This window comes from Pyrus communis, chromosome 15 (assembly GCF_041283825.1).
Source record: "Pyrus communis isolate YQ-2024b chromosome 15, ASM4128382v1, whole genome shotgun sequence".
Lineage (NCBI taxonomy): Eukaryota > Viridiplantae > Streptophyta > Magnoliopsida > Rosales > Rosaceae > Pyrus > Pyrus communis.
The window spans coordinates 22,517,445-22,544,608 of record NC_142579.1 but is presented as its reverse complement, the minus strand read 5'-3'; the positions used below and the strand labels follow the sequence as shown (position 1 = coordinate 22,544,608).

At 39.7% G+C, this 27,164-nt stretch overlaps 1 protein-coding gene and 2 pseudogenes across 1 annotated transcript; 1 reads left to right on the top strand and 2 right to left on the bottom strand.

The window, feature by feature from the left end:
- Nucleotides 1–4,778: 4,778 nt before the first annotated feature.
- Nucleotides 4,779–6,280, bottom strand: LOC148690701 (uncharacterized; annotated as a pseudogene).
- A 4,571-nt stretch (nt 6,281–10,851) lies between these two features.
- On the top strand, nt 10,852–14,275 carry LOC137736267 (metal transporter Nramp3.2). Its single transcript, XM_068475568.2, has 4 exons — nt 10,852–11,610; nt 12,086–12,222; nt 12,365–13,017; nt 13,796–14,275. Exons 1-4 carry the CDS (start codon nt 11,084–11,086, stop codon nt 14,000–14,002), a joined length of 1,524 nt encoding a protein of 507 aa, XP_068331669.2. The 5' UTR covers nt 10,852–11,083; the 3' UTR covers nt 14,003–14,275.
- A 1,565-nt stretch (nt 14,276–15,840) lies between these two features.
- On the bottom strand, nt 15,841–18,535 carry LOC137721533 (serpin-ZX pseudogene; annotated as a pseudogene).
- Nucleotides 18,536–27,164: the final 8,629 nt, after the last annotated feature.

Genomic DNA, 27,164 nt, shown 5'->3' with positions numbered 1-27,164 from the left:
GCCTTCTTGTATAGCTATCCTTAGGGAGGGGATTTGACCTTTGAGCGGTAGAACAACTTCCACGCCATATACGAGAGAATAAGGCATAGCTTGGGTGAGAGTCCTATGTGTAGTCATATATGCCCAAAGTGCTTCACTTATTCTTTCATACCAGTCTCTCTTTGTTTGGCCAATTACCTTCTTTAGGAGGTTGCACAATATTTTGTTGAATGCTTCTGCGAGACCGTTAGCCGGAGCATGATACATGGAAGACTTGTGCTACTTAGACTTGTATTTCTCACAGAGCTCATCCACGAGTCGGCTGGAGAACTATTTTTCGTTGTCAGTGATAATGTAGCGAGGCATACCATATTGGTGGATGATATGCTCCTAGATGAAACAAACGACAGTTTCCTTCTTGACTTCCCTTAGAGGTATGGCTTTAACCCACTTGGAAAAGTAATTTATTGCAGCTAGGATGTAAGCTTCTCATGCTAATGACTTTGGCATAATTGGTCCTATAACGTCCAATCCCCATGTGTTGAACGGCCATGAAGCAGCTGTAAGGTGTAAAGGTTCAAGTGGTTGATGTATGAAGTTGGCGTAGAATTGGCAGGCTTAGCACCTTTTGGTGTGTTCCATGCAGTCTTTTACCATGCTTGGCCAGTAGTAACTCATTCTTTTGAGCTAGAAATGTAACTCTGGTTCAGACTGATGCGCCCCGTACACACTTGAGTGTGCTTCTTCTATGGCTTGATTAACTTCTTCCTCACCTAGGCATCTCAAAAGCACTCCTTAAAAAAACATCGATACAGTGTTCCTTTGTAATAAAGGAAGCGAGGTGCTCGTCGACGTATTTCAGAACGGTGTCTAGGATCATCTAGAAGCTTTCCATGCTTCAAGTAGTCGATCATCAATTGTTTCCACTCTTCAGCGTCGATTGGAAGTAATGAGATGACATTTGTATCATCCAGTAACATTTCAGTAACAAGCAGGATCACCCATCTTTGGCAAACTGCACGTCTACATCTTCATCTTTTCCTAGTGTCATACTCGATGCTAGATTGGCGAGAGCGTCTGCCATTTGATTTTCTTTTCTTGCCATATGTTCTAATGTTCTGAGATTTTCCAATTAGTTGGGATTGGGTGATTAGCAAGGAAGTTTGCTAGCGTTTGTCCCTTGACAGCTTTAGCTGGGATGTAAATGATCTCATACTGATTAAGAAGCAACATCCATTTAGCGAGTCGCCATGTCAAGACTGGTTTGGACATGACGTATTTGACTGGGTTAGCTTTAGCAACTATGTGGATGGTGTAAGCATGCATATAATGTTTGAGTTTCTGAATGGGGAACACCAAGGCAAGGCACATCTTTTCTATTAGGGAGTAGTTCAACTCAGCGCTGGTAAGAGTTCGACTAAGGTAGTAAAATGCTCATTCTTTCTGGGATTCATTTTCCTGTGCCATGAGTGCTCTAACCGAACCTTCATAAACGGCAATGTACAATATAAGCGGCTTCCCGGGGCACAGGCGCCCCCAGGACAGGTGGACTTGATAAATACTTTTTTATGCTTTCAAAAGCATTGTGGCATGCTTCGTCTCACACGAACGATTAACAACGCCCTGCAAAGTTGGAGATGAAAGGTTAAATGAAGGCTAGTTGTCCTTGGAGACCTTTTAGCTCGTGCAGGTTTTTTGGCTTAAGCATGCTTTAAATGGCCTTGATCTTTGATTGGTCCACTTCAATGCCACGATGCTTGACAATGAAGCCAATGAACTTTCCAGAGGTGACACTAAATGCACACTTTAACAGGTTCATCTTGAGGTTGTATTTTCGCAACCTTTCAAACACTATTCGTAAATCCTTCAAGTGATCTGATCTTTTCTTTTGTCTTGACCACCACATCGTCTACATAACACTTTACGTTTTTGTGTAGCATGTCATTGAAGATTTTCTGCATTGCGCGTTGATATGTAGCTCCAGCGTTCTTCAAACCAAAGGGTGTCACCTTGTAGTAGTAGATACCTTTTGGCGTGCAGAAGGCTATTAGTTCATCGTCTTCGAAAGCCATGCGAATTTAATTGTATCCAAAATAGGCGTCCATGAATAACAGTGCATCATGGCTAGTGGTTGCGTCCACTCTGATTTCAATGATTGGTAAGGGGAAGTCCTCCTTCAAGCAAGCATTGTTGAGGTTCCGGAAGGCTACACAAACACGTATTTGTCTAGATTTCTCAAGGAGAATGATGATGTTGGAGATCTACTTGGGGTATTACACCTCTCGAATGAAGCTTGCTTCGATTAACTTGCCAATCTTAGCCTTGATTTGTGGGATGAGCTCAGATCGACAGAGCCTTTGAGTTTGCTTTATCGGTCGCGTTCCAGGCTTGACTGCAAGATGATGCACAGTGATGACAGGATCAAGGCTGGGTATTTCCTTGTAGGTACAAGCAAAAATCTTTGTACTCTAATAACAGTTAGTAATACTCCTCTACCTCGTCCGCACTTAGCAGCACACTTACTAAGATAGGTTTTGGCTCATCTTTTGTGCTTAAGTTGAGCTCCTTGAGATCATCAACCATGGTTTGCCCCTCATCCTCAAGTTGTGGGGCGGCAGTGACATCTTCTTTGGGGATTTCATCTTCTTTGCCTTCTTGGATTGTGATGTGGAAGACATCTTGGACCTCCTCTTCAATGTCGTCCTTTAGGGCTTTTTGGAGTGAAGATTGATCAGTGTGGATGATGGTACGCCTTCTCACTTTTAGTGATCCAATTGTGTCAACCTCCAAGACTGCTTGGCGTTTCATCCTTGAAGGAATAGAGCTTCGGACATCATCTTTTCTTGCCAGACCATCGAGCTTTTCTTCCTTTAGCGTTGTCTCCATCTTTCTAGAAGGCTTCTTGTTGTCTTCAAGTCTTTCTAAAACTGACCATCGCGGAGGAAAGCTAGTTGTGTTGCTTTGTTTCTTAGGTTTTGACAACCTTTCGAAAACTGAGCTTTGGGATGTTAGTATGTTAAGCCTCTTAAAAACAGAGGTTTGGTCTTAACCACCAATGCGATCAAGTGCTGAAATTCTGGGCTTTGAACGATTCATCCTATCGAAAACTAATGTCCGAGGGGCGAACTTAGGCTTTTCTTGATCTTGTTTAGCTCTCATGCTGATGTGTTGAGTGCTAACGTTTTTCGCTTTGCTTGAAATCTTCATGAGTGCATTTAGTGTGAAGTCGAGTCCGGCTTTGTTGTTGTCAACTTCGTAACCATGCTCCTTCAACTTCTTTTGAGTCTTGGTGAGGTTACACTCTTTATCGTTGGTGATGTTTGAAACCTTCTTTCTAGGATTCGAAGAAAAAGCAAAGTCATTCCCAGCCTTTGACATGAGTTTGTAGGCGTTTAGATCAAAACCTTCTTCGGTCCTCTTGGTTGGAAGAAAGCTTGGTTCCACCCCCTTTGGCAAAGCTTTTATGAAGCCTTACGGTAGTCTTGCAACCTTAGCGCCGTCTAGCTGTGTTAGAGGTAAAACTACATTCGTCTTGAGCAACTTCACATTATCCTTGTGCCATTGTGTGTTGGTTTTGCTTGCAGTTTTGAACGGGGATTGACCATTCTTTCTTCTTGACATCGGGATGTATCAGAATATGGGTATGTTCGGTCCTTTTGAAGGCGTCCTACTCCATTTGGTTGTTGCAGGTTTAGCAGGCTTATCATCGTTTTTGTTTAAAGATGGCACGGCTTGCCATTCTTGCTTCTTGGGCATAGCTTGCCATTCCTACTTTTTAGGTGCTGCTTTGCCCATGGATTTGATCTCTTCTGGAAGAACTTCAGGCACCATGTCTTCATCCATGTAGAACTTGGCGTCTGCAAAGTGTGATTTGGCTTCGGTGAATGGTGGTATCACCTTGGATCACATTTACTTTTTCTCAGTAGAATTTTAAGCTTTGGTGGATGGTGGATAACACTACTCCATTCCGTGGATCCAAGGCCTTCCTAGAAGCAAGTTGTAGAAAGTTCTTGCATCAATCACTTGGAATATCGTGCTTGATTTGAGTTCACCAATGGTCATCTCCACTCGGATCATGCCTATTGCCCTTTGTCCTCTTTACTTAAAACCTTGGATCAGCAGACAGCTTAGGGATAGTTTATTCACCCTGATGCCGATTGTGGTGATTGTTGACTTTGGCATGATGTTTATGGCTGACCCACCATCTACAAGCATGCGGTTGACTTTGTGCTCCCTTACGTACCCCGAGACAAAGAGAGGATGGTTGTGAGGCTTTGATACCACCAATAAGTCTTTGTCAGTGAAACTGATTGTGTCATAGGCAGCACAACATGTGGCACATTCATGTGGCCGAAGCTTTAAGCCTTCGTCCTTGCTTTCTTGCACTTCGTGGTCGCCGAGACTTGCCAAGACCGCTGCTAGTGCTCTTTGCATCTTTTTTGGCAATCGTAGTGTTTCTTCGATGCTAAAGTGTGTTGGTAGACCTTCTTTGGGCGTGAGGGTCTTTTCTCCCTCAGTGGCAATAACTTTGCCTTTTGAGGGCTCTTCCATCTCTACTTCAACCATGTGACAGGCGATAGTAGTGCACTGTTGGAAAAAGTCCTTCAAAAAATATTCATGCAAGAAGACAGGAATGATGGCTCTTGTTCCATAGGTTCCTCAGCATATGTTGGCTTATCAACTCTTATGTTTCTTTTAGGCTTCCTATTGTTGTGGCGGTGGTGATTTCCTCCTTGTTTCACCTTTGGTTGCGTGACTCGTGGTTTTAGCTTCCTTGTCTTTTTGTAGGTCACCAATGTTCATCCTTCTTCATAATCGATATGTGCATCTTGGTCGCTTGCCCCCAATGATGGTTGTGCAGAAGGTGTCATACAGCTTGAGCATTGACGGGAATGATTAGATGTAACTTGGAGAGGCATGGGATCGAATGATCCAAACGCAATTATAGTAGTATGTGTTGTGGCCGTGTTTTCAAGGTCGAGCTCGATTTGCCCTTGTTGTGCTAGCTTCATGATGAGTTCTTTGAGAATGAAGCAATTGCCAATAGGATAGCTCACGATACGATAGTACTTGCAGTACTGATGATCATTTACACGATTCATCTCTTCGAGACGCTTGCATTTGGGTAGCTCGATCACCTTCTTTTCCAGCAAGTCGTCTAACATTGCAGCTATATCTAAGTTAGGAAAAGGGTACGTCTTTTGCTCCAACTCCCTCAAGGTATTTTTGTACTTGTCTTGGGTGCGATAAGGCTCATCTTTCTTTATCTCATTAGCTTTGTTCTTGGAAGAGATCTTGATGACCGCATATGAGGTTTTAATGAAGGTAGTGTTGATACTAAAAGCTTCATTGGCGGGCTTCTTCCCATGATTGTTCACCTTTGGAGCAAATACCTTATCCTTCTTGAAATTGGAGATTGGCTCCTTTTTTCCATGATAGGCGATGCTCAACTCCATGTCGTGGGCATGGATGGTTAACTCTTCGAAGGTTTGTGGTTTAATGCCTTGAAGGATGTAGTGTAATCCCCATTGCATGCCTTGGACGCACATCTCGATCGAAGAGATCTCTGAGAGCCTGTTTTTGCAGTCAAGGCTTAAAGTGCGCCATCGGTTGATGTAGTCCACGACTGGCTCGTCCTTCCATTGCTTCATGCTTGTCAGCTCCAGCATGCTTATAATGCGGCGGGTGTTGTAGAAACAGTTGAGGAATTCCCACTCCAAATGTTCCCAATTGTTGATGGATTTAGGCACTAAGTCTGTGTACCAATCAAATGCATTCCCTTTCAAAGAGCGAATAAACTACTTCGCGAGATAATCTCCTTCCATCCCTGCATTGTTACAAGTTTCAACGAAATGGGCGACGTGTTGTTTTGGGTTTCTCTTTCCATTAAACTGCATGAACTTTGGTGGTTGATAACCCCTCGGCATCTTCAAGGAGTTAATCTTCTTGGAGTATGACTTTGAGTATAACACGGAGGTATGTAAGCTCTCTTCGTACTGCGCCTTGATAGTGCTGGCGATCATCTCCTGTAGTTGCTGGATAGAAAGAGATTCATGAGCGCCGCTGCTTGGTCCAGCTCTGGCTTCTCTTCGACTTTCTCCACTGGAAGCTCCTCATCCTTGTCGTTTTCCTTCTTTAGTGGATCAACCTTTGGGTTGACTTTCATGTCAGGCTGCGCATCCAGTTGGTTGACGAGTGCGGCGATTTGCAAGTCTTTTTTCTCCAAAGTCCGTGTGAGTTTTGCGATTGCTTCATTCATTTGAGCCAGCTGCTCCTCAATTGAAGTTGCTCTGGTGGTCATAACTTGCATGGCTGTGCTGCCGCTTGAGTCGGCATTGAAGAATAGGGACTTGGAGTACTTCTTTGGGCTTTTCTCCCTTGGTGCTCTTAGCGAGGCCAAGGTGATCACGGGCTTGTGCCTCGGGTGCTCTTGTTCATTAGGCAGAGTTGCTGTAGGGGTGAAAGATATGGCAGAAAGAGCTCTTGCCTTACTTCGAGTTATGATGAATGAAGTGTCACCAATTGTGGCGAGGACGTTCTTGTGCTTCACCTTGGTTGCGGGAACGGCTTGAACCTTCCTTGATACCATTTATGCCTTTTTGCAGATTTGAATATAGAGATAAAAGGTAGAGATAGTCCCACCGGGTGTGCCAAATTTGTAAACACGAATATTCCTGCGATGAATGAAACAAGAACACGTGTACAAACTAATATTTGTATTAATTTTGGGGTTACAATCTCTTTTACAATTTGATCCTCTGATTCTATCTTCGTAAAGTGTAGATTTGTGGATGGGTTGTTGATCCAAAAAGCCGTCGAGGGCTTGATCTAGGGATGAACGGATCTTCAAGGGCCTTTAGGGCTTGATCTTGATGAACAATTATATGGATTTCTTCAAGGACCGTTGGGCTTAATCTTGATGAACAAGGATGAACGGATCTTCAAGGGCCTTCGGGGCTGGATCTTAATGAACGAGGATGAACAGATCTTCAATGGCCTTTGGGGCTTGATTTTGATGAACAGTTGTGTCGATTTCTTCAAGGACTTGACGAAGAACAAAGAGAGCTTTCTTCGTCCTTCAAGATTCTTGGGAATTTGGGAGGTTGGATGCTTGAAAGCTTTATAGTTTCATAGCTTCAAGGATTTTGGGCAATTTTCTTCCAATTTGGGAGTAGAGAAATGTATATATGAATTAAATTGGCTTCTATTTATAGAATTTTTTAAGGCCTAATTTTGAATATAATATTCAGATGAAATAAGTCATTTCTACTAAGTGTTGACACATGTCTTATTTGATGACTCATACGATTTTTTTCGATTTTTCATTGATTCCCACGCTGTGTGTAAAATTTATGTGACACGTGAACGTTGAAATTTTAATGCATTGGTTAATATTTATTTCACCAAAATTTCGATGTCTACATTTCCATAAGAACTTCCATTGACTAGTTCAAATAGTTTTAGACCACGGAACACTCCCTATAAGATTAAGGAGATCACTCTATGGATTGAAATGATCCGAGCGGATGTGGTATAACCGTTTGAGTGAATATTTGGTAAGTCAGGGTTATGTGAACAATGAATTATGCCCATACGTGTTCATAAAGAAGTCACATTTCGGATTTGCGATCGTTGCAGTTTATGTTGACAACATAAACCTTATCAAAACTCCCACAGAGCTTGAGGAAATTACCACTCACTTGAAATCAGAATTTGTCATGAAAGACCTTGGAAAAACTCGATACTGTCTCGACCTAAAGATCAAGCATTGTTCGGATGGAATCCTAGTACATAAATCGTACTACACCCAAAAGGTGTTGCGACATTTTAATGAGGATAAAACGAAGCCGTCAAGTACACCTATGGTCATTCGGACTCTAGATGCTAAACAAGATCCATTCCGTCCAAAGGAGGATGAGAAAGAGATTTTGGAATATGAAGTTCTATACCTAAGTGCAATTGGAGCTTTATTGTACTTGGATCAATGCACTAGACCTAACATCTCATTCGCTATTAATGTTTTGGCTAGATACAGCAATGCGCCCACACGCTAACACTAGAATGGTGTTAAAAACATTTTCTGCTACATCAAGGGTACGACGAATTTGGGCTTATTCTATACCCGTGAATCTTCGAGAGTTGCCGCCCCCCCCTCGGTCCTCGGATTAATTCCCACCTTGTTCGTTACGTAAATGCTGAATATCTATCTGACCCACATAAAGCATGTTCTTAAACAAGTTATGTCTTTACAGTCGGAGGTCTACCAAGCAAATGCTGGTTGCAACTTCTTCGAACCATGCTGAGATTCTCCCCTTGCATGAAGCATCACGTGAGTGCTTTTGATTGGGAGTAGTCATGGAACATATTCGAAACATTGGTGCTCTTACTTTCGTCGTTGACCTTCCTACGATGATCTCTGAAGACAATGCAGCATGTATCGAGCAGTTAAAGAAGGGATACATCAAGGGAGACAACACCAAGCACATAGCACCAATGTTCTTTTATTCTTACTAAGAACAACAGCATCAGAACATTGAAGTCAAGCAAATCCGTTCCCAGGACAACCTGGCCAATCTCTTTACCAAGTCATTGTCCAAGTCTACTTTTTAGAAGCTCGTCCAAGGAATCGGTATGCGTAAATTATCTGAATTAAATTGCTTGTAGTTCTCTTATTTGGAAGTTATGTCTAACTCAAGGGGAGTATCCTGAAGCATACTCACTTGATCTTAATGTACTATTTTTTCTACGATTAGGAGCATTTTTCCCACTAGGTTTTTGCTACCTAACAAGGTTTTGATGAGGCACCCATCCTGGGATGATCATACTCCGTTGAGTTCACTACTTTCATCTTATTTGACGTTTATTTCAGATATTATGCATACTTCACATGCCTTGGGTTTTATCATAGCGAGGTTTTGTGAGTTTTACTACCAATACATACTTTCTTTAAGAATTGTAATCCTATTAAGAATTGTAATCATAAAAGGGTAAGGATTTAACATATCCTATTACTATAAATAAAGACACAATGGGGTGATACAACACACATCTCACAATTAAATCTCTCTCTCTTTTCTCTCTTATTGCCGCTAGCCTTCCCTCTCTATTTCCTTAGAACAACTTAATTAAATAGGCCTACAACATATATAATATTAAAATATTTAATGTCACGTGACATTGAGTAACACAAAACTAAATAACTGATGATGAATATAAAAATTCTAAATAATTGTGAAAATGAAATCTCTAACCAGCAAAATATTTGTAACATTAAATAATACATAAAAGTCACACATAATAATATATAATACAACAAAACCGATCATAGGAAGCTGCACAAAAGCCCCGTGTATCCACAAGCCCGCCCACCGTAGGAAACGACACACCACATTCCCACGCACACTTGGCATCATCCCAATTTTACCTTAACAGTCATCCATGTCATTTACTGATTCCACGTGTACCAAGTTTACTTTCTCTTTAATTACCAGTGCATTTTTCTAACTACCATAAACTATGGAGTGAGGATTCTCGTCGGATTCTCTTTGTGAAGATTTTGAGAATCTTCCAATCACATTTGTTCATCGTATATCATGCGGTCAATTTTTATCAAGTACTGTTTATATTCAATTTTAAATAAAAAAAATTTACAGTAATTTCTGAACACATGACGTACGATGAACAGATATGATTGAAAAATCTCCAGGATTCTCACAAAGAAGATCTGGCAAGGATACTTCTGGTAAACTATGTATACTCATCATACATCTTATTGACATGTGTCTTTTTAATTAATTATAATTATTATTTTTTAAATTAGAAAATGAATATTTAATATTAAAGTCAACTAGAATTGATTAAAAGAATACGTGTTAGATGATAACCGATATGGTGAATACATATTGTAGTTATGATGATGAGCAAAAGCCAATTACGGATAAACTGTGGATAACATTGGCCACATCACTATTTTGTGGGGTCCATTGAGGGTTTGCTTGTGGGATAATGCTGGTGCAATTGAGGTGTATTGAAGCGGATGTATGATGTATCACGGAATTTAGAGACAACGCTTTGATTTGATGATTAGGTGCAATTATGTCTCCGTCTTATAATCTTTTCGGTCATCATTTACATCGACAATTTGACTTGTTAAACTGTGATTCAATATTATAATTTACTTAATTATGATATGTAAGTAATAATATTTTTTTTATTAAAATATATAAGATGCACTCATTAACACCAAGATTTAGCGTGCCAATTCTTTTAATATATAATTTTGTTATATATATATATATTTATTTTTTTTAATTTTTTTTTTTGGTTCTACAAACAATTTGTACCCTTCTCATTTAGGTCAACCAAGAAACTTAGGGAAATATAAAATTTGTTTTTGTTTTTTTAAACACTTTTGTTGTAACTAATACTATAGTAATATTTAAGAGAAACCTTACATACTTTTAATCCAATAAAAAAACACGAAATTATTTAGGGTGACAGTCCCTATTTTTTCCATTCCTAAACCCTAGATAGAGTTGTTCAGTGAAATTCAACGGTTAATGTTTATTTATTTAATAAATATGTAAATAAATCCTTCACGTAAACCAAATACCAAGGGGTTCGGTTTATATCGAGTTTGATTTTTATCGGGCCGTGCTCAGTTTGGTTCAAGTCGAGTTTGGTATGATTCGAGTTGGGTTAGATTTTATCGGATATTTTTCACAGCCCTAGTCACAAAAAGCAAATGAAACTTTCACGATGTGGAGAGATGGCGTGTGCCATCTTAGGGTGGGCAGACCGTCTACAAATCCACGTGGAGCAATATCGTTCGTAGAAAACTATATTTGAAATACCTAACCCGTTCAATTGGACAAAACATTTATAAATTAAAAGTCTCAGAAAAAAAAATACAAACAAAAAAGTGAAAGGCAAAAGAAATAAATAGTGGGGAGGAAGGAAAGGACCGGCAGTTTTCAGAGAGCTTCGTTTCCAAGCTGAAGAGAAGAGCAGAGCAGCACAAAAAAACACGCAAGCGACCTTCCCGCGAGCGAACGGCGACACTCCGTACAACCGCCCGCAGGGAATTCATACACCACACGGCGCGATGGTTTCGATTCACGACCACTCGCAGCCACTGTTACTCGCCTCGGACCAGGACCATCCCGAGGCGGCCTACGACGAGGCCGATAAGGTCCACGTCGTGGGGATCGACGAGGTCGGAGACGACGACTGCAGAACGCCGCCGTTTTCATGGAAGAAGCTGTGGCTGTTTACCGGACCCGGGTTCCTGATGAGCATCGCGTTTCTGGACCCGGGAAATTTGGAGGGCGATCTTCAGGCGGGGGCGATAGCTGGGAACTCACTGCTGTGGCTGCTGATGTGGGCGACGGCGATGGGGCTGTTGGTTCAGCTGCTGTCGGCTCGGCTCGGGGTGGCGACTGGGCGGCACTTGGCGGAGCTGTGTAGGGAGGAGTACCCGACGTGGGCGAGGATGGTGCTGTGGGTGATGGCGGAGCTGGCGCTGATTGGGGCTGATATACAGGAGGTGATTGGGAGTGCGATTGCTATTAAAATTTTGAGTAATGGGGCTTTGCCGCTGTGGTCTGGAGTCCTCATAACTGCTTTGGATTGGTATTTTTCGAATATTTTGGAATTTACCCTTTTGTGTTTTTTGATCGTTTTCTTTGAATTTTTCTGGGTTTTTGAAATTGAGTTTTCTGTTCTGAATTTGATTTTCTGGGTTTCAGTGATCAAGTGTTTTTTTTCTTTCGAGAATTTAAATTTTTTGGTTGAGGATTGGTTTGATTATTCAACAATTTTGAGAAATTAGTAAAGAATTACTGTGCTAATTTTTTGAAGCTCTTAGTCAATCTATTGACTCTGTTTGGTTGCCTGGAAAGTCTGTGATTTCTATATTTTTTTCTGTAAATTTCTATATTTGTTACTAAGATTTTTTTTCTTTTTTTGAGGTATAAAAAAAAAAAAAACAAAATTTCTTCTGTTCCTGCATTGTGTTTGAATTGAACCGAAACTTTGCGGTTTGAAGAACCTGCAACTATATTGGCATTGTTAACTTTAAACTAATTCTTATGTTGCCATGTTACAGTTTCATCTTCCTGTTTCTTGAGAACTATGGAGTGAGGAAGCTGGAAGCTGTTTTTGCGGTTCTAATTGCAACAATGGCGCTCTCATTTGCATGGATGTTCGGTGAAGCCAAGCCTAGCGGCACTGAACTTCTGATTGGTAATTGATTTACTCCTCTATTTATGATTTTTGACTGCGTTTTTATGTTTTAAATGGTTGTTTCAGGCCACAAAGTTTCGAACTAACATACTGCAATGTTCCTCTGCATCTAATTAATTGTCATGTGTCTTCCTTTTTGTAGGTATAATTGTGCCGAAACTTAGCTCCAGAACAATAAAGCAGGCTGTTGGAGTTGTGGGTTGCATAATTATGCCTCACAATGTATTTTTGCACTCAGCTCTAGTACAGTCAAGGGAGGTTGACCACAGCAAGAAAGGACGAGTTCAAGAAGCTCTCAATTACTACTCCATAGAGTCAACCGTCGCCCTTGTCATCTCCTTCGTTATAAACCTATTTGTTACCACTGTGTTTGCTAAGGGGTTTTATGGTACGCAGATGGCAGATAGTATAGGACTTGTAAATGCAGGGCAGTATCTTCAAGAGAAGTATGGGGGCGGGTTGTTCCCAATTATGTACATTTGGGGTATCGGGTTATTAGCAGCTGGCCAGAGTAGTACTATTACGGGTACCTATGCTGGGCAGTTCATCATGGGAGGTTTCTTAGACTTGAGATTGAAAAAATGGATGAGGGCATTGATTACACGAAGCTGTGCAATTATCCCAACTATAATAGTTGCTCTTATATTTGACTCCTCGGAGGACACACTGGATGTTTTAAATGAGTGGCTTAATGTGTTACAGTCAGTTCAGATCCCTTTTGCGCTTATTCCCCTGCTTTTCTTGGTGTCAAGGGAGCAACTCATGGGATCTTTTAAAATTGGCCCTGTTCTCAAGGTATGTTGTTATTTCGTTTCTACTTCATTTAGGCCGTAAGGTCAATATGGCATTTGCATTTCAAGTGTCTGTAGATTTGAAAATAATGCCTAGTGATTTTCAAGTTAGGTTTGGCTTTTTGGGACCCATTGGTCTTTGGTATCTCTAAGGATGGTGCCGCTATACTCTTGCTGCTTCCTATTTGTGTATGATAGGTTACTGCTCGTTTCTTTCTACGGACTTGATAATATATCATATACTCGTGCACAAATGGGATACTATGGTGACTGTCAATCATATACTCGTGCACATATAGGATACTATGGTGTAGTCTAATTGTAAGATAAATGACGACTATTTGCTGCAGATTTGACGATAGAACAGCATTTAAGACGACTAATTTGGCAGTTGCCCCAGCATTCAAGCTTTTCATTTAGTGGTTTGTAATGCCGCTTTTCGCTTAGTGTTTTGAGAAAAGCTGTCTCCCTGCATTGAATTTCATATAGTCTAATTGAAAATGGAATCTAGATTACTCTTTCTTCCCCTCGTGTTAGATAAACTTTATTAGTGAGTGGATCTATTTGATCAAGAATCGAAAGGAATATTCCTTTTGAGGTGAATAGGTTGCTTGATGTATCGGTTTCCTATTGTGCTGAGGCAGTTCTCAGTTCCTGTATTAAATGAAAACACCGTAAATTATGTGTTCAAGCTGTTCTTCCCTTTTCTTTGACTTTTCATTTTGTTTTTATATTGTTGATGAGCTAGAATGCTCACATATTTTTCTTTCTTTTATATGAAGATGGTTGCATGGCTTGTGGCTGCTCTGGTGATGGTAATCAACGGATACCTTCTATTCGACTTCATTGCCTCTGAGGTGACTGGGTGGTTGTTTAGTGTCGGAGTGTTTGCTTTTACAACTGGGTATGTCGCATTTATAGTTTACCTTGTGTTGCGGGACATCAACGTTTCAAGTTTGTGTGGATCAAAGAGATCGCAAATACAGTGAACTGAGTGATCACCAATGCTGACCTCAGATGCGAGAGAATCGCGCTGTATTATAAATTGACGCACCTCAAAGGTTGTCGGACTGCATATACTCAGTACGTTGCTGATTTAGAAGCATGAGCGCTATGTTTCTTTTGTACTAAAGAACAAAATGGTTATATTTTTCAAGATGTTTCATAAAGGGTAAAGTACAAAAAATTACCTCAACTATTGGTGTCATGGCACTTCATACCTCATCTTTTAAAATTGACAATGTCATACCTTATTTTTAAAATTTGATCCAATTATACCTTCGGTTACTTGGCATTTTACTTTTCAGTTAAATGCCAATGTGGTTTCATTCGGGGCTCATTTTTTATTAAAAAATTAAAAAAAATTAAAAAAAAATTATTTAATATTTTAAAAATATTAATAGAAAAGTAAATAAAATTTCAAAAAAAAAAAAAAAAAAATGCCCTCAGTAACCTAATATTTTTAAAATATTAGGTTTTTTTTTTTGCAGATTTAGGTTCTTCCTACTAGAGTCATACCTAAAGTGTTAATTTTGAGACAATCTTTTTTTTTTTTCTTCTTCTTCTTCCTCCTTCCTCCTAGAATCATACATAAATTGTTAATTTTAGGACAGTCTCATACATCCGATAGTCAAACTGTTAGTTCTTCTATTAAATGATGATGTGGTGCTCATGTAGACAATGACTAAGCATCACGTGTCATTAAAAAAATATTTAAATAATTAATTAAATTAAAAAAAAATCTCATCCCTTCTTCCCCCCGTGCCCCCAACCCAAAAGAACAAGAACAAGAACCCAGAAGAATAAGAATAAGAAGGAAAAAAAAAACCTAATTCATGGTCTGGGTTCGCGTTCGCGATCGCAGGTGCCGGGGGGGGGGGGTCGTGGGGGGGAGGATGAACTAGGTTTGGGTTGGTTTTCTCCTTCTTCTTCTTCTTCTGCTGGGTTGCTGATTCGGTTTTTTTTTTTTTTTTTTTTTTTTTTAATTTCTTCTTCTTCTTTTGGGTTGTAGATTCAGAATGCGGGGCGAGTGGGGGGGAAAAGGCAGGTAGGTCGCGGGGGCGGGACGAACTGGGTTTAGGCTATTTTTTTTTCTTCTTCTTCTTACTTCTTCTTCTGGGTTGCAGATTCGGTTTTTCTGTTTTTCATTTTTTTTTTTTTTTGTTCTTCTTCTTCTTCTTCTTCCCTCTTCTTTTTCTGGGTTGCAAATTCGGTTTTTCTCTTCTTTTTTTTTTTTTTTTTTTTTTTGTTCTTCTTCCTCTTTCTTCTTCTAGGTTGCAGATTCGGTTTTTTTTTTTTTTTTTTTTTTTTTTAACCTTCTTCTTCTTCTTTTGGGTTGGGGGCGAGGGGGGGAGAAGGGATTTTTTTTTTTTTTTTTTTTTTTAATTTAATTAATTATTTTAATATTTTTTAATGACACGTGGCGCCCAGTCATTGTCCACATGGGTGCCACATCATCACTTAACGGGAGAACTAACAGTTTGACTAACGGATGTATGAGACTATCCCAAAATTTACACTTTAGGTATGATTCTGGGATAAAAAAAACTTGATGTACTAAATGTTAAAAACCATGAAACATGAGGGTAGTAAACAGACTTTAATCCTAGGATGTACTATTATGCTTGTTTGATTGAAATGTAGAAATTTAGAAACAAGCTATTGCAAATTTGCAATGCATGTTAAAGATTAAACCACCCCCAAACTAACCTCTGTATCGACGATGAAATTAGATGAAATAACAATCTACAAGTTTAAACAACTTATTTTTGGCGGGTAAATCAGAACTGAATCGACAGGAACAACATCGCTCCTTCTCCAATAACAATCAGACATGAAACGGATTAACCACCTACCCGATGAACAACACTGCTCCAGTCGTTTCCTCTCTGATAAAAAAACAAGAATGGGTGATCTACCACAAAGTCTATCGGCTTTGGACGATGACAAGGGCGGCATGACGCAACCACCTTTGAGGAGAAAGTAACAGCGGCAGCTTCCGTTCCATTTTCATTAACTTCGATGAAAGATTTATGAAATATACTTGAAACAAAAGGGACCTCACCGGGAGGCGAGTCCACTATCTCTGTCAAATTACCTCCATTATATGGATCAACTTCGAAAGGCAACACTAGCCCTAATTCCTTGAGAACGTCGGAAGCTTCAAAACTGGAAGTAATCTTAAACTTTGGAATTCTGAAGTCATTGTGTTTGGAAGATGGTGATCCAAGAAGCCGGGCTTAGTACAAACCTTCTTAACCAAAGCTGGCAGCCCATCTTTTTCATCCGGAAGAAACAAGTACATGGAGAAACACCACTTCTCAGCTTCTCCCTTTTGGTGTAGGAGTTTTAAGACTTTGAAGCCGTCAAAGGCTTTTGACATATTGGTAATGATAGTTGGTCATGAAAGGTGGCCTTAACCAATGGTTTGCCATTGAGACAGTAAAAGTCGTACTTCTTTGTTTTTTATGCATTAAACTGGTCATCCCAAACTCCTTTGAAGTACAATGCATTCCCAAAGTTAAGCCTCGTTATGTTGTTAACTGATCTAAAAGGAAGAACCTCTGTGATCAGTCCCCTAGTTTCCTTTTTGGCCCACAAATTCACTTTGATTCTCACTTCTTCGACATTGGTCTGGAAATTGACTTCTCTTCGAGCCGCCTTGTAAAAACTGTCCACCACTTCTTTGAAACAAGGCTTTAGAGGGGTTGACTTGTCCACCCAGAGGCCATTGACAAGGGACAAACAAGGCCCGCCTCCGGGAGATCGGTCATCAAAAACCAGAGGGACGATATCAGAGGCAAGGGAGTTGAGGTCGGCGGTGGACTTGGACTTAAGGAAAGAGAGCAACTCTTTCTCCGTGGGACCCTTTGTACCGGCTGCTATCAGACTCGGCATGACGTGGATTGACAGCGGCGAGTACAGCATGTTCCTCTCTTTGGCCCCTTGAGTGAGAAACAACTGCTTTGTCATTCTTAATCCGACGTCGGTTTGGATGCTTATGGATTTTTGGAGCTCCGTTTTTGTTGCCGGATGAGCCGTAGAGGTGCTAAGAGTTTGTATGTTGCTGTTGTGAATAGAGGAAGGTAAAAGAGGAGGAGAAAGAGGTCGCGTGTTGAAGAAGGAAGACAGTTTCACGCTCCATCAGATTGCCATGAGATACGACGCCATTGCTATCTAGATTTTGTACCCCTGAAACAACTCTCCTACTCTCCTATTGTTATATTTGAGGGTGGAGTTTAAACCCTAGAATATGTACTTCTTTTTCAGCTAGAATCTGGCGTAACCTGGGCGTTTAATTACTTGACCCACAAGAATTATTTGCTGCCAAATTTTAATATATGAAAGGGGTGTTTTGATTTAAATACTTCGTTGTTCTATTTGTTAGAGTAAACATCTTGTTGTGACATATGCTCTTATTAACATTGTGATTGTGTAAATCCTAAGTAGAGATAGAATAGGAATCCTTTGGGATCTAGAAGATCTTTCCTAATATACTTTGTATTACTTGGAGAGCAAGTTTCTCTCCTTATTATAAATAAAGGCAAAAGGACTAGGGAATTAACACACAATTCCTCAAGTCTATTCTCCAATCTCTTTCTCTTCCTTTGCCACACCTCTCTATTAAATATAGGCCACAACACGTTATCAGGACGCTCTTCATGCTATGCTAAGAAGAATCTAAAGAGAATTTCTCCGTCTTTATTCAAGGGAGTATTACGTTTTAATTATTTTAATTGATTAAATTTTGATTTTATTGAATTCATATACTTCTATTGATTCAATTTTTTTATTTTTCTTATGTTGAACGTGGTACAAGCTTTGGAGATCGAAAGCCAAAATTGAAGAGATAATTTTCTGCATCAAACCAGTTCATCAATATCATCAAACAATCAAGTTCTTCCAAAACAACGGTTTTTATCTCGATATTTTTACAGCCCTGATATCATGAACATTCACCATAATGCATGACCCAACTTTATGTTTTTTGAATTTTAGATTCTACATAAATTATGTATGCATTATAATCGTAATCCTACTGAATTATGTGAACTGATATTGCTATGAATTATAATTGAATATGCATTAATTTAATTATATATTGTTATATATGTATATAATTGAAATGAAAAAAAAAATTAGGGTTTCGAGACCCTAACCAACGAGCTGCAGGCTTTGAGCAGCGCCGCTTTGCAAGACATGGAGTTACGATGCACTGGAGCACAGCTCTGCTGTGCTAAGAACCCAAGAAACAATGTCGTTTGCATCATCCCCAACCGAGAAAAACCCAGCCTCGCCTGAAGCTGAGATAACAACTTTACTATCCTTCTTTTCTGGACATCACGACCTGCAATCGTGTTAGTTTGGGTTTGTGCCGTCGTCTCCGACAACGTCCCTTGAATCTCTCGTTTGAAATTCATTGAAATCGAGGATTCCTCAAATCGAATCCTCTTAATTCTACCCTTCCCCGACGTCGAGGATCCTCCTCCGTCATTGAGACTGGTTCTTCGATGAACCATCATGCATCGCAACCACTCCCGAGTTTTTCCGACCAAGACACCGTCGCCAGAATCGATAACTCTGGCCTTCTCCTACGGTGAGCACACCTAGTAGCGGCTGGGATACTTTCTTGGTCCACTGAGCCCTATTTGGGCCCGGGTAACTCGGTCCGCAATAACTAAAAAAAAAAGTTTTTTTCCTCCTGGGCTTGCTTGCAACGACCTAGTGCAGCTGTCTTGCTCGGCCCGTGTGGTTGTGGTGCTCCCATGTGACGCATCACACAAGATATACGCCCTCGATTTTGGGCCTTCTGTCCCACCCGCATTTTGGGCCTACCCATAACAGCCCAACAATGCATGGAAGCCTACTGTGTTTGTTTACAACTATTATGAACTTAAAGTTCATACTTCCGAACCCAAAGTTTCGGGAAAATGTCATAGAAACCTAAAGTTTCTTAACGTGCAACACTCATGTTGAGACCCGTAGTTCTCTATGCTTAAATCTGTTTAAACCAAACCATGTCTTAGAACCTGAATGTTCTAACTTTGATGTTTATGGAAATTTTATTTCCTAAAACACCAATCACATTCTTGTTTCCACCATTCAATGTATTGTCAAACTGTAACAAGATCGATTTCACTGGTTTGGAAGTTTCGAATAAGAAACTACTTTATGTGGATACAAGACGTGACACCCCACTTGACTATTACTAGTAGCGAAATCATTGTAGCCAGTTATGGTGTGGAAGAGCTGAATAAGCCTCCTCATGATCTTTATTTGAAGACTTATACCTGACGCATATCAAATGGAAGTACCTTACTGCCGAGGACTCCATGGCTCTTTGACTCGTTATGGACCGTTTCAAATCATGCAAAGATGAATTCTTACCTGAAGCAAAACATGATTAAAACCTTTACGTCCATGAATAGGTACAATTTTGAAGTTTATATCCAATCGAATTTTGATTGGAAGAAAATTTTTCTCGTCCTTCTATATCTAAATTACTCCTGAAGTAGCAGTATAGAGAGTAGAAGTCACCAAAATCTCGAATCTGATTATTACCACACTTGTGAGAGAAAGGTACCCAAACAATTCGGCTGGGAATTATTGAACGGTATAGACCCAGTTTCAGCTGGAGTCTACCAAATGGTGGTGTCTTGCTTCGATAGAGATGCACTAAAAAGGCATGCTCTGCTTCGGCAAAGGTGCACCGAACGGTAATGTTATGCTTCGGCAGAGGCCTACTGAACAGACCCCTCCAGCTTCGGCTGGAGCCTAACGAACCCAAGTCAAGGTTTGTCTCTCTCCCATACAATCTAATTTCAAGTTTGTTTTACAATATATGGTAAAATCAGGCCTGCCAAGAGGTGGTATCACACCTGAAGCATGATCTTTGGCACCTAAAACTTCAAGAATAAGGGATAGTATTCCCGAACCTTAAACCTGAAAAATCTCATGCCTTTTTGACAGAATAAATCATTGGTTATGCACTTTTCGTGCTTGTACCAATGTTGTTGAGGAGTACAATTCCAGTAGCCAATCGATGAAACTAATTTTGCTCCACCCAACACATTTGGAAGAGCAAAATTTGACATGGAAAGCCTATTGGCTGAACCCCCTTGTATATTTAGTTTAATTTATGAATAATTTATTTTGTTCTAGGATTTAAAATTGGTGTTTGGATATTGCTATGATTCTCGAATAAAGAGTTAATTAATGAAAAATTAACTCATGCTTAGGTATGTTTTGTAGGGAAGTTAGCAGTCTGGTGTTATGCTAACCTTATATCTAAATATCCCCTGACAACCTTTCAAGCTTATCCAACCTGATTGTAGGGTATGGCACTGCCTTATATTGTCCAATGGTACTAATTTTATCATAAAGGGAAGCCTTGTACTCAATCGTTTTGGAAGAACGCCCTTTTGAGCTTTAAAGATACTCGAGAGCATTATTACCATATTGTAACCAATGTAGAAAATGGAGTAAATTTCATTGGCATATTACCATATTGCACTTCTTACGAATATAGCCAGAAGCATACTCTAGAGAAGATGGAACACTTAACGAGTGAATTATACCCATTCAAGCCCTTATGTGGCCGGCCAGAAGCCTGCGATTCCAAAGGAATTTTCATTATGGATGTACCTTTGGGATATCTAGGATGATCCGTGATGCACCGTTTTGGGCATCCTTTTACTAGAAGTAAGGACATCATACCTAGACACATATCATATTTTAGCACACTCCATCTTTCTACAAAGGATTCCAAAAGGGACATTTGTGGACTGATTCAACCACACTGCGGACCATTTAGATACTTTATAGTATTGGTTGATGCTTCTACACATTGGTCACACTTTAGCTATTGTCCACAAGCTACATTCTCCACATTGGTGGCTCAGTTAACAAGCTCAGGGCTTACCACCCTGATTATCTGGTCAAACCTATTTAATTGGATAAGTTGGGCAATTTACATCGAAAATTTTCGATGGATATTGCATATCGGTTGGGTTTTGAAGTTGAACATTCAATCCTATGTTCATACCCAAAATGACCCAGCAGAAGCATTCATTAAACGCCTTCAAATGAATATGCGATCGATTGGTCATACGCACCAAAGTTCTCAATATCTGCATGGGGCTATGCAATATTGCAAGCAACCTTATTGGTCTGCCTAAGGCCCGTCACAACCCAACCTTATAAGGCGTGTGTTAATTGGTTACCAGATAAGAACCCGCCATATCGCATATGCGCATCTTTGGTTGTGCGGTCTATGTGCCATTTTGTGCCGCCCTTACGTACAAAAGAAAAAATGGGTCCGTAGGGAAGGATGGAAATCTATGTTGGTTATGATTCTTCTTCTAATATTCTTTACTTAGAATCTGTAATAGGTGATCTCTTTACTGTTCATATCATATCCCGGCTGAGGTCCCCACTACATCCCGGGCTTGATTCCACCATAGCACGTTATTGTTCGCTTTGGGCCCCTACCATGCCCTCACGGTTTTGTTTCTGGGAACTCACACGATAACTTCCCAGTGGGTCATCCATCCTTGGATTGCTCCCGCGCGAACTCGCTTAACTTTGGAGTTTATATGGAACCCGAAGCCAATGAGCTCCCAAAAGGCCTCGTGCTAGGTAGAGATAGGAATATACATATAAGGCTTACATGATCCACTCCCCTGGGCAATGTGAGATCTTACAATCCACCCCCCTTAGGGGCCCGACATCCTCGTCGGCACACTTCCGGCCAAGGATTGGCTCTAATACCAAATTGTCACATCCCGGCCTGGGCCCCTACCACATCCCGGGCTCGATTCCACCGTAGCACGATATTGTTCGCTTTGGGCCCCTACCACGCCCTTACGGTTTTGTTTCTGGAACTCACACGAGAACTTCCCAGTGGGTCACCTATCCTGGGATTGCTCCCGCGTGAACTTGCTTAACTTCGGAGTTTTTACGGAACCCAAAGCCAGTGAGCTCCCAAAAGGCCTCGTGTTAGGTAGAGATGGGAATATACATATGAGGCTTACATGATCCACTCCCCTGGGCGATGTAGGATCTTACAGTTCATTTGCGGATTGTCACTTTTATGAGACAGTATTCTCATCGTTAGGGGGAGATAAGAACGTCAACGTTCCTAAAGAACGACACGAATTATCATGGACGTCCCAACTATGTCTCATTTCGATCCCAATCTAGATTGTCAGAGTATAACCAGACCTCTGATTTAGCAAAAGTGACGAAATCACATATACCAACTGCAAATGTGCCTGCAAAGATGTGTACCAAATGTACGATGGACCTTCGTCCCAAAAGCAGGAACGCCACTACTGTGGCTGACCCTCGTACATTGGCGGCTAGCCAATCAATCTATCCTACGCTAGAAGCATGGCAAATTACTCGGTTCGAGGATTCACTTCCCCAAAAGTGGAGAAATGTGGCATGAACGAATCCGCCCCTCCGGATTACTCCTGAGACCTGAAGTTCTTGGTCCAGTATACTAGTTTGGATGAGATATGGAAATGGAATGAGATTATTATAGATGATGTTTCATTTATATGGTTACTATTGACATAAATGAAAAACGACGATAACAAACTGTATTCCGTTAATTAATGTCAACGTAGAACTGATTGGTCAACTAGAAGAATTAATCTATGATGAATGAGATGAATGAAATAGTGCGATATGACACCTTGTGGCGTAAGGTTTCTCTCATATGCCATATGATTAATTGCAGCATTACAAACATGGTTGTAGTATCTCTGGGATCGTGATGCGAACCTACATAGAGTTTCCAAATGACTTACATGTACTGATTCAAATAGTTCTAAGACCACAAGAACACCCTCTCGGTCTTCAAGAAACCTTCAATTTGCAGATGCAGAACTATCCGGGCAGATGTGGTATACCCGTCTAAGTGAATATATGATCAGTTAAGGATATATACCCCTACATGTACAAAATCTGAAATTGCTAGAGTTGAGAAAACTGACTCACACCTAAAGTTGGACTTAAGATGATTGATCTTGGGAGAACTCGACATTACCTCGACCTGAAGTTTCGAGCGAGTTCTCATGGTATTCTGGTCAACCACTCGAACTAGAACCAGAAGGTGTTACGTCTGCGTATACCCTGATCGTCTATATGCTAGATGCAAATGAGACCTTTACGGAGGGTATGGAGCATAAGGTTCCATATTGGAACGTGAGGTAGCCATATCTAAGTACCATGGGCGTTTGTTGTACTTACCTCAAATGCACTAGATCAGACATCTTATGTCCTGATAATCTTTTGGCATAAAGCAACATTGCGCCTACATGCCACCACCGAATTTGGAGTTCAAGACATTTTTCCGTTACTACGGATTTGGGTTTATCTATCCCTATGCATCTCAAAATAGATCGCACCCCCTTGATCTTCAGAATGATGCCTACCTTGTGGGATTCGCTGAATCAGGCTATCTTTCTGACCACACAAGGTACGTTCTCGAATGGTTATGTTTTTACCATTAAGGAACACCGCAATATCTTGAAGGTTAACCAGATAAACGTTTTGTTGCGAAACCCTTTGAATTGTTCCAAGACTTACTATATCTCATCACGTGAGGGATATCGTCGAGAATTCTTGTTGAACATATTCAAAATCCCTGCGATTTTCATCTATCGCTGAGTCCTAACGACGATCCATGAAGACAACGCCGTATGTATCGACCAGATCATGATACATCTAACAAGTCAACACCAAGCATATTGTGTCTACATCAGCATGAGCATCATAAGATTGAAGTCAAGTAGTCTAATCCCTTACAACCTTACCGACCTCTACACGGAGTCACTATCGAAGTATACCTTCCAGAAGCTTGTCCAAGGAATTGGTATGCATAACTTTCTCACTTACAATGCTTGTAGTTTCATTTGGAAGTTTTGTCAAACTCAAGGGGAGTATCCAGAAGTATACTCGCTTGACCTTAATGTATTTTTTTTCCCTACAATTAGGAGCATTTTTCCCACCGGGTTTTAGCTATCTAACTAGGTTTTGACAAGGCACCCATCTTGGGCTGGTCATATCCTTGTGAGCTCTTCTACTTGCGTCCAGAAGAAGTATAGTTTTGACTTAATGCAACGTCTCACTTTTCTCCTTAGCCTATGGGTCTTTCTCCCACCTTAGGTTTTGCCATAGCGAAGTTTTGTGAGTTTTACCACCTATGCAATCTTCCGCTCGTTTTGAGACTCGCATTCGCTACTTGTGCCAATTAAACGGGACGACTTCATCAACTGCTTCTACATTTGCCTGAAGATCTCATGGGCCATCTACTTGAGTATTTGCACACTCAAGGGTGAGTGTTGTGACATATGTTCTTATCAACATGTGATTGTGTAAATCCTAAGTAGAGATAGAATAGGAATCCTTTAGGATCTAAAAGATCTTTCCTAATATACTTTGTATTACTTGGAAAGCAAGTTTCTCTCCTCCTTACTACTATAAATAAAGGCACACAAACTGGGGAATTAACACACAATTCCTTAAGTCTATTCTCCAATCTCTTTCTCTTCCTTTGCCACACCTCTCTATTAAATATAGGCCACAACACATCTATACCTTCTAGAATTTTTATTAAACTTTTCCTACATTTTAGGTGCCACATATATTATACGTAGCATTTTAAAAAAAAAATTACACAATTTGCCATATATAATGTACCAATTAGTTAATAATTATCCAAATCTCCTAGAATCTAGTAGACGTATGTTTTGCTGTCAATCAATACTTTTATGTCCTCCTTTGTGAGTCATGTTCATTCCCTTTCTATTTTCATTTTATGCAAACCTCTTGATTTGAGTATTCGTACTATGGTACATTTGGAAAATAGATTCTACTGGTATATGGTATTGGGTATGTTTCTAGCCGATATGTTGGTATGTTTTGAGTTGGCATGGATACATTTCAAATAAACATCGATATGTTTCAATTTGGCATAAGTACATTTCTAGATGATATGTTTGTACATTTCAAGTTGGCATGGGTACATTTCAATTTGGCATCGGTATAATTGTATCTTTAAAGGAGATTCAGTCATCACCATCGCTGCCATGAATGGCCAAGGAGAATATACATCTCCTCTAGGTCCTATAATTAATGATATTCGGTCTTTCTTCAAAGAATTGTCTCATGCGAAGCCATGCCATATTAGAGGGGAGGTAAATCAAGTTGTTCACATACTTGCACATGCTGGAATAGGGTGTGCTCAGGAGATTGTGTGGCGTGATGAACCTCCGGGGTGAATTTTGGATACGCTATTTGAAGATTTTTTTCAAATTAAAATGTATTATTTGGTTTTGTTTGTGAGGATAGTTAACTTTAGTTTGTTTATGTGGAACACTCTTTTTCCCTTCGATCAAGTTGAAAGCCCGACAAGGTTTTTATCGAGGCCCATGTATGCACTCTATCCTCACTTTGTACGGTTTTTCGCATTGTAATGAATATTGTACCTTTCGTTCAAAAAAAATAAAATAAAATAAAAACTATAAAGATTAAGTGGGAAATCAACATTTAACATTTTTCATTTACAAAAAAATAAAAATAAAAACACTAATTAAAATAAATTTAAAAATGCTTAGGTGGCCACTAATCAAAGCATCTTAATTAAATCTTTAAAAGACACAAATGTTTAATAAAAAAAAAATTGTAGAAAAAGAGTGGGGCATTCTAAAAGGGTCCAATTATATCAAAGTAATTTTTTTAATAATACGGCAAACAAAAAGGAAGAAGACAAATTAGGGACACTTTGGTTTTGTTCACGGTTGATCAGTTTCTAGACTGAAATTTCATGTGTTTTTAGCCCTTTTTTTTTGGTCTAATGATAGATTTATTAGGTTAGATGTTAAATTGGGAAACTGACGGGGTTCAATCCCACGGTTACGCCACACTGTTGTGCAAAGGCAACATTGCTTTTCACCATTGTAGTAAAGAATCACTTGCTGTGTTTTTAGCTTTTGATTCAATTCCAAAATTTAATACATGCTCACACTTGTCTTTTTTCATTTCAAAATTAACTTTGATAATATTTTATGAGGTAATGCTAGAAATACTAAATTTGCAAATTAAATGAAGTGTCCCCAATAAGAATGAACACGTTTATCAATGCTTAAGTAATAAACTAATTATCAACTTTCATGTCCTTTAATTTTTAAAATTAATAATGTTATTCATACCATGTTTTTGTACCACATTTTCATACCACCTTAATCCTTAGGTGGCATTTGATGTGGACAACCACATCATTTGAATTAATCAGATTTTTAAATTTAGTTCATTATTTATTAAACTAATAATTAAGAAAAACTAGTTAATTAAATGATACTTGTAGTATATGAGGAGTCTTTCTCCTTACTTTACTTGGGTTTTGTAAATTTTTAAATGCTGTGGCTGTCCACATCAGATGCCACCTAAGATGATGTAGAAATGTGGTGTAAAAAGATAGTATGAATATCATTACTCTTTTAAAATTTTGTCTAGAAATTTAATCTCCTTAGCATTACCTATTTAATGAGATTAACATCCAACTTTTTGTGGGATTTTAAAAATCCCTACTTTTTTTAATTCAAAATTTTAATACATGTTGCCATGTGTCTTTTTCTTTTCTAAATTCACCTTTCCTGTGTACATGTTTTCTTTTGTAAGTTCAAACTTTCTTTGTTGGTTGGTTGTTTTGATCACCGTGGTTCACTAATAACAAAGATTTTGAGGTTTTTTTTTTTTTTTAATCAACTAAAGGCAGGAACCTTTATTAAACAAACAACAAAAGTTTACAAACTAGTGGCCCATAGACAAAATATACAAACCAAAAAGGACCAGCCGAAAAACAGAAAAAGCCCAATCAAAGGTTGAGCCCAAACCAGAAAAAAAATCAAGAACAACTTAGATCTCTGCAGCAGCCATTTCCACACCAAAAAATCCCATCCAGCAGTTCGCTTCCACGCTTCCGACGAAGCATCCCCACTTCAATCATCTTCAATAGCTGAGAACAGCTCTTCAATCGCAACCACAAGCTGGAAAAAAACCAGCCATGATGCCTGTGGAGATCCACATGCAACGCTGCCAAAGGCAGAAAGAGAGAAGGTACTGGTGTAGATAACACCTGAACTA

Coding starts and splice junctions, on each gene's coding strand:
- LOC137736267 (XM_068475568.2), top strand. CDS start 11,084: ATGGTTTCGATTCACGACCACTCGCAGCCACTGTTACTCGCCTCGGAC. Junction 11,611..12,085: donor CTCATAACTGCTTTGGATTG/GTATTTTTCGAA, acceptor GCCATGTTACAG/TTTCATCTTCCTGTTTCTTG. Junction 12,223..12,364: donor CGGCACTGAACTTCTGATTG/GTAATTGATTTA, acceptor TCCTTTTTGTAG/GTATAATTGTGCCGAAACTT.